Raw genomic sequence first — 7183 nt, forward strand, 5'->3', positions numbered from 1 at the left:
TTATTCGTATGTTCTTAACATCGAGCGACCTTCGAAAATGATGAATGTGAGCGAGAGTGAGAGGTCGATTGGTGGGCGACGTAGAGAAGACCAAGGTAGGTGGGAGGAGCTTAGTGGATGCCCAGGTATAAAAACACCACAAACCAATCATCCAGCATCATTCTTCAGAACTTCTCCTTTAGTGAACTTAAGATTAATACTTCTCTTTGTAGTTCACTTTCCTGCTGGCTGACTACCATGAAGGTTTTACTTTTCATTGGTAAATACAGCTTAACTTTCAGTGTAGAAATTGTATGATATAAATTTATATTGAGGGTTATAGATAATTTCTGAAGAATATCATTTCAGACCGTAATAACTAATATGCTTATTTTTCTTCTACAGTTCTGATGGGTGTAACAACCGCTGACAAACGTCCACCCACAAGTAACGGAGCACCAAATGGAGGTTTCGGTAATGGGTTTGGTGCCTCAAATGGAGGCCCAAGCAATGGTTACACAGCTCCAGGAAGCAATGGTTTTGGAGGATCTCCTAGTAATGGAAATGGAGCCCCTACAAGCAATGGATTTGGACTCTCAGGCAATGGGTTCGCAGGTGCTCCAAGCAATGGATATGGAGCTCCCCCAAGTAACAGGTATGGTCCCCCAACAGGTTCTTATGGACTAGATCCGGAGCTGGTTGCTCTGCAGGAGAACATCCCAGGAGGCGGCGTCCCCGGTGAAGACTACCCAGTCCTGTCTTCTCCACCAGACACTGGATTCTCTTGTGATGACCAGGCAGTGGCTGGTTATTACGCTGACACTGCCCCTGATGCTAGCTGCCAGGTGTTCCACATTTGCCAGGACCGTGCCCTCAGACGCCAGAAGGACTCATTCCTGTGCCCCAACGGTACCATTTTCAACCAGCAGTACCTTGTGTGTGACTGGTGGTTCAACGTGGACTGTTCTCAGGCTGAAAACTTCTACTCTGTCAACGAACAGATTGGTGTCGTCCCCAGTGCTGGCTATGGTTATGGTCCAATTGCTAACGGTATTGCCAATGGAATTGTTAACGGGAATGGTAATGGCTACACTAATGGCAATGGATTAAACGGAAATGGCAGGAATGGTAATGGTAGGAATGGAAACAATGGTTATGGATCTAATGGAAATGGATTAAATGGAAATGGTGGGAATGGAAGCAATGGTTATGGATCTAATGGAAATGGATTAAACGGAAATGGCAGGAATGGTAATGGTAGGAATGGAAGCAATGGTTATAGATCCAATGGAAATGGACGGAATGGAAACGGAGGTGGTAATGGTGCCAATGGTAATGGAAGAAATGGAAACAATGGTTATGGATCCAATGGAAATGGAAGGAACGGAAATGGTGCTGGTATCTTTGCCAATGGTAATGGTGGTAATGGGAATGGTGCCAGCAATGGATATACCGCACCAGCTTCTCCCTCCAATTCCTATGGCACTCCATTTTAACATGACCTTTGCCTCTTGTCTTCTGCCTCTTGAATGTCTCTCTTACAGTGATTCGACTCTTTAATGAATGAAGAGCTATCTTTAACCTTTTGTAAATATTTATACGAGTTGATAATAATTGACTATAGAACGAATGTTTTAATATTGTATAATAAAATTCTTAAATGCTTAATTTAAATATTTTACTACAACCTTCGTAAATTACTGTTTGTTTTTAAAGTGAGAAATACCATAAAATATTTCACTGAAGAGTTTGTGAAACATAAGGATCATATTTGTCAGTAAATAAATACTGCCAGTTCACTTTTATCTTTCATTTTAAAATTAAAGTATTCTTGATATTTGTATCTATGTTTATTGCGGTCTTGCTAATCCTCTTTAGGTAGCTATTATATAAGTTTAACAAAGGTTATATTAAATTTCTGGTGATTGAATTAATCAAAGAGAAGGCATCCAAAATCTTGAATAATTAAAAATGACAATTTATACAAAAAATCGGTAGTTAAAAGCGCAGTTGAAAATATTCGTTTTAATGTGACTAAGAAAAATATTGGACATGCGACTAAATGACAATGGCAATAATAACTAAGATTAAGATAATAAAAAAAGCAAGAACCCAATCTTACTTAAAAACAAACAGAAAATCAAACATTAAAAAAAGATGATAATACCTAGTAGCATCAGAACTTATAAAGAAGCATAAAAACTGTATTGAATTTTCATTCTTATACCAAGTTTGTGGAGGTACATCAGAAGTGTGGATAATGAGGTAGGCGCCGTCTGTGTTAACACATGAAGCCTCAGATGTTCTACAGTGTGGGAGTGTTCCTTCATGGAATGGAATGGTTATTTAGTAATCTGAAGTTTTGTTCACCTTAATAGTCTCTGTTTGTCATTTATTCGAGTTATTAAATGCCTCTTCGTCTCACCTTTACATGAGGGTATATAGCACTCACACATACTCATATTTATATGCAACAGAGGAATCAAGGTTTACTGAAATACGGTCGTCGACTTTTAAGAATTTGTTAACAGTATTATATGTTTTAAAAAATTTTCTAATATAAATTTGAAGACAGAGATACGAGAACACTTAAGAAAGTGTATTTCCTAACTCATTAGACTTATTTACTTAAAATGAAGTTAAAAAATAATCTGTTTTCCTTGATACACTATCAACTATCTAGGCTGGAGTGCCGAAAAGAGAATAAAGAGTTTTACCAGTGTTCGTAGTTAAAAAATTAATAGAGACACCATTGTTAGTCAGCACACACCTGAAAGAGTCAATTCAGTAAATGAATGAATATTTTTTTCTGGTAATGATCAACAAAATCCGTTTCAGATTTCAATTTTGGTTAATAAGACGACTATAACAGATATAAGCATGCAATTTTCTGCATATAATAGCTGAACAAATGTAGTTTTGCGGCAGTTTTACGATTGTCTAAACTATGCATACTCATCAAACGAACCATTAGTGGCAGATGAAGTTAATTTTAAGGCTACAGTAATTAACCTCCATCCCCTATCTCCTGGGCTCCCTGAAAATCACGCCTTTAGACGTCTAGTAGGGATTTATGATTTTGTCTAGCAGATAACAGTAGCTAACATGAAGAAAACATTGCCTGCTATAAATAACAAAAAAAGCCACAATACCGTGACTGGAACGATACACAGATAACCCGCACATAAAAGAGAGAAGGTTACGACGACGTTTCGGTCCGACTTGGACCATTTCCAAAGTAACACTAACCAGAAGTGGAGCAGGACGGCCCGTCCTGCTCCACTTCTTCTTATTCGTATGTTCTTAACATCAAGCGACCTTCGAAAATGATGAATGTGAGCGAGAGTGAGAGGTCGATTGGTGGGCGACGTAGAGAAGACCAAGGTAGGTGGGAGGAGCTTAGTGGATGCCCAGGTATAAAAACACCACAAACCAATCATCCAGCATCATTCTTCAGAACTTCTCCTTTAGTGAACTTAAGATTAATACTTCTCTTTGTAGTTCACTTTCCTGCTGGCTGACTACCATGAAGGTTTTACTTTTCATTGGTAAATACAGCTTAACTTTCAGTGTAGAAATTGTATGATATAAATATATATTGAGGGTTATAGATAATTTCTGAAGAATATCATTTCAGACCGTAATAACTAATATGCTTATTTTTCTTCTACAGTTCTGATGGGTGTAACAACCGCTGACAAACGTCCACCCACAAGTTACGGAGCACCAAATGGAGGTTTCGGTAATGGGTTTGGTGCCTCAAATGGAGGCCCAAGCAATGGTTACACAGCTCCAGGAAGCAATGGTTTTGGAGGATCTCCTAGTAATGGAAATGGAGCCCCTACAAGCAATGGATTTGGACTCTCAGGCAATGGGTTCGCAGGTGCTCCAAGCAATGGATATGGAGCTCCCCCAAGTAACAGGTATGGTCCCCCAACAGGTTCTTATGGACTAGATCCGGAGCTGGTTGCTCTGCAGGAGAACATCCCAGGAGGCGGCGTCCCCGGTGAAGACTACCCAGTCCTGTCTTCTCCACCAGACACTGGATTCTCTTGTGATGACCAGGCAGTGGCTGGTTATTACGCTGACACTGCCCCTGATGCTAGCTGCCAGGTGTTCCACATTTGCCAGGACCGTGCCCTTAGACGCCAGAAGGACTCATTCCTGTGCCCCAACGGTACCATTTTCAACCAGCAGTACCTTGTGTGTGACTGGTGGTTCAACGTGGACTGTTCTCAGGCTGAAAACTTCTACTCTGTCAACGAACAGATTGGTGTCGTCCCCAGTGCTGGCTATGGTTATGGTCCCAGTGCTAACGGTATTGCCAGTGGAATTGCTAACGGGAATGGTATTGGCTACAATAATGGCAATGGATTAAACGGAAATGGAAATGGCAGGAACGGTAATGGTAGGAATGGAAATGGTTATGGATCCAATGTAAATGGACAGAATGGAAACGGAGGTGGTAATGGTGCCAATGGTAATGGAAGAAATGGAAACAATGGGTATGGATCCAATGGAAATGGAAGGAATGGAAATGGTGCTGGTATCTATGCCAATGGTAATGGTGGTAATGGGAATGGTGCCAGCAATGGATATACCGCACCAGCTTCTCCCTCCAATTCCTATGGCACTCCATTTTAACATGACCTTTGCCTCTTGTCTTCTGCCTCTTGAATGTCTCTCTTACAGTGATTCGACTCTTTAATGAATGAAGAGCTATCTTTAACCTTTTGTAAATATTTATACGAGTTGATAATAACTGACAATAGAATGAATGTTTTAATAATGTATAATAAAAATTCTTGAATGCTGAATATGAATATTTTACTTAAACCTCCGTAAGTCACTATATGTTTAAAAAGTGAGAAATGTTTGTCGAACATGAGGGTTTATATTTGTCAGTAAACTAATACTGAGAATTTACTTTTGTCTTATTTAGAAATTAAAGTATACTTGATATTTGTATTTATATTTTTTTGTGATCTTGTTAATTCCCTTTAGGGAATTGACAAACAAACTAAGATTTTATTAAATTTGTGCTGTAAAAATTAATCGTAGAGAAAACATCAAATAATTTGGAATAATTACCAGCGACATAATCAATAATAATAAAAAAAGATACTTAAAAACTCAAGGGTAATATTCACTATAATGTGACTGAGAGAAAATTTAACATTCGACATAATGACAATGTCAACACTAACCTAAGATCAGTTTGTAAAAGTTTAAACAAAATGATAAAAAAAAAAACAAGAACACAATGTTACGTAAAAGCACAAAGAAAGCCAAATATTAAAAAAAAAAAAAAATAAAGTGACCGTAAGGCTGACTACATACTTTCCATTTAGCTTGATCAACATGTGTTTGTCTGCAGCCTGAGCCTGGCTGCTACAACATCAGTTAGTTAAACTACACATTGGTAAGTAAATGTGCTGATCTAAGTTAAACGACAAAAGTTGTCTAACCAAGAACATAACACATATAACGAACGACTCAGTACAGTGCATAGGCTGGCTATCGTCTTCTCAAGAGCTACCACAAGACGATCTGCAGTTAACACTCGGCATTATCGTAGATTTAGTACTAATTGGACCTGACTGCAGTAGTAATTTAAGAAGAAATCAAGCTATGTTTTCACGTTTCCTATCAAATATGTACACTTATTTTTTTCAGTACATCAAGACACCGATTCACTCAGTTTTTCCTTGTAGCGCTGTGGCTACATAGTCTGAATTAGTTATGCTTAACTTGAGCGAGAGGTAACTAGTTAGAATTGGAGGTACGTAGTTTGAATCAGAGGTGCTTCGTTGACTTAGAGGACTACAGTTAGTGCATCACAATGTATAGCAGTGATATGGATAGCTGGGTGTGTCCTGGGATCCGTGTTTCCCATGTACTGCTTTTACCTGCAGTGGAGCAGAGAGGAGGAGGAGGAGGAGAAGAATAAGACAGACAGCTAAACAGCAATCATTAGCGTGCAAGCACAAGCATAAGAAAGCTAGAAAGAACAGGAACACCTCATTACACAGGCCTAGGCACACTTCATTACACAGGCTTAGGCACACCTCATTACACAGGCCTAGGCAAAGAAAAATGTTTTTAAACTGCGTTGTGTTTCTTTATTTATTCTTAAAAGTTTCAGGGGTTTCCTAATATGTGATGCTAAATGGTACAAGCTGCCTGGAAGGGAAGGTCGAGTGGTACAAGCTACCTGGGAGGGAAGGTTGAGTGTTACAAGTTATCTGGGAGGGAAGGTTGAGTGCTACAAGCTACCTGGGATGGAAGGTTGAGTGCTACAAGCTACCTGGGATGGAAGGTTGAGTGCTACAGGCTACCTGGGATGGAAGGTTGAGTGCTACAAGCTACCTGGGATGGAAGGTTGAGTGCTACAGGCTACCTGGGAGGGAAACATACACAAATAACCCGCACATAAAAGAGAGAAGCTTACGACGACGTTTCGGTCCGACTTGGACCATTGACAAAGTCACAATGTGACTTTGTCAATGGTCCAAGTCGGACCGAAACGTCGTCGTAAGCTTCTCTCTTTTATGTGCGGGTTATTTGTGTATCGTTCCAGTCACGGTATTGTGCCTTTTTGTTATTTACCTGGGAGGGAAGATTGAGTGCTATAAGCTACCTGGGAGGGAAGGTTGAGTGCAACAAGCTACCTGGGAGGGAAGGTTGAGCGGTACAAGCTACCTGGGAGGGAAGGTTGAGTGGTACAAGCTACCTGGGAGGGAAGGTTGAGCGCTACAAGCTACCTGGGAGGGAAGGTTGAATGCTACCAGCTACCTGGGAGGGAAGGTTGGGTGCTACAAGCTACCTGGAAGGGAAGGTTGAGTAGTACAAGCTACCTGGGAGGGAAGGTTGAGTGCTACAATCTACCTGAGAGGGAAGGTTCAATGCTACAAGCTACCTGGAAGGGAAGGTTGAGTGGTACAAGCTGCCTGGGAGGGAAGGTTGAGTGCTACAGGCTACCTGGGAGGGAAGGTTGAGTGCTACAAGCTACCTAGGAGGAAAGGTTGAGTGCCACAAGCTACCTGGGAGGGAAGGTCGAGTGGTACAAGCTACCTGGGAGGGAAGGTTGAGTGCAACAAGCTACCTGGGAGGGAAGGTTGAGCGGTACAAGCTACCTGGGAGGGAAGGTTGAGTGCTACAAGCTACCTGGGAGGGAAGGTTGAGTGCTACAAGCTACCTGGGA

At 40.8% G+C, this 7183-nt stretch overlaps 2 protein-coding genes across 2 annotated transcripts; both read left to right on the top strand.

Annotated features, from left to right (window-relative positions):
• The first annotated feature begins 37 nt into the window (after window positions 1-37).
• Window positions 38-1641, top strand: LOC128685176 (pro-resilin-like). The gene is made up of 2 exons (XM_053771681.2): window positions 38-95; window positions 385-1641. The coding sequence occupies exons 1-2, from the start codon at window positions 38-40 to the stop codon at window positions 1473-1475; spliced, it is 1149 nt and encodes a 382-aa protein (XP_053627656.1). The 3' UTR covers window positions 1476-1641.
• Window positions 1642-3445: 1804 nt separating this feature from the next.
• On the top strand, window positions 3446-4790 carry LOC128685304 (pro-resilin-like). Its single transcript, XM_070083096.1, has 2 exons — window positions 3446-3527; window positions 3653-4790. The coding sequence occupies exons 1-2, from the start codon at window positions 3506-3508 to the stop codon at window positions 4621-4623; spliced, it is 993 nt and encodes a 330-aa protein (XP_069939197.1). The 5' UTR covers window positions 3446-3505; the 3' UTR covers window positions 4624-4790.
• The last annotated feature ends 2393 nt before the right edge of the window (window positions 4791-7183 follow it).

This window comes from Cherax quadricarinatus, chromosome 8 (genome assembly GCF_038502225.1).
Source record: "Cherax quadricarinatus isolate ZL_2023a chromosome 8, ASM3850222v1, whole genome shotgun sequence".
NCBI lineage: Eukaryota > Metazoa > Arthropoda > Malacostraca > Decapoda > Parastacidae > Cherax > Cherax quadricarinatus.

Excerpts from the sequence above, each read along its gene's own strand:
- LOC128685304 (XM_070083096.1), top strand. The coding sequence starts at position 3,506 with ATGAAGGTTTTACTTTTCATTG. Across the intron at positions 3,528-3,652 it reads GAAGGTTTTACTTTTCATTG|TTCTGATGGGTGTAACAACC; the intron begins GTAAATACAGCT and ends TTTCTTCTACAG.
- LOC128685176 (XM_053771681.2), top strand. The coding sequence starts at position 38 with ATGATGAATGTGAGCGAGAGTGAGAGGTCGATTGGTGGGCGACGTAGA. Across the intron at positions 96-384 it reads GCGACGTAGAGAAGACCAAG|TTCTGATGGGTGTAACAACC; the intron begins GTAGGTGGGAGG and ends TTTCTTCTACAG.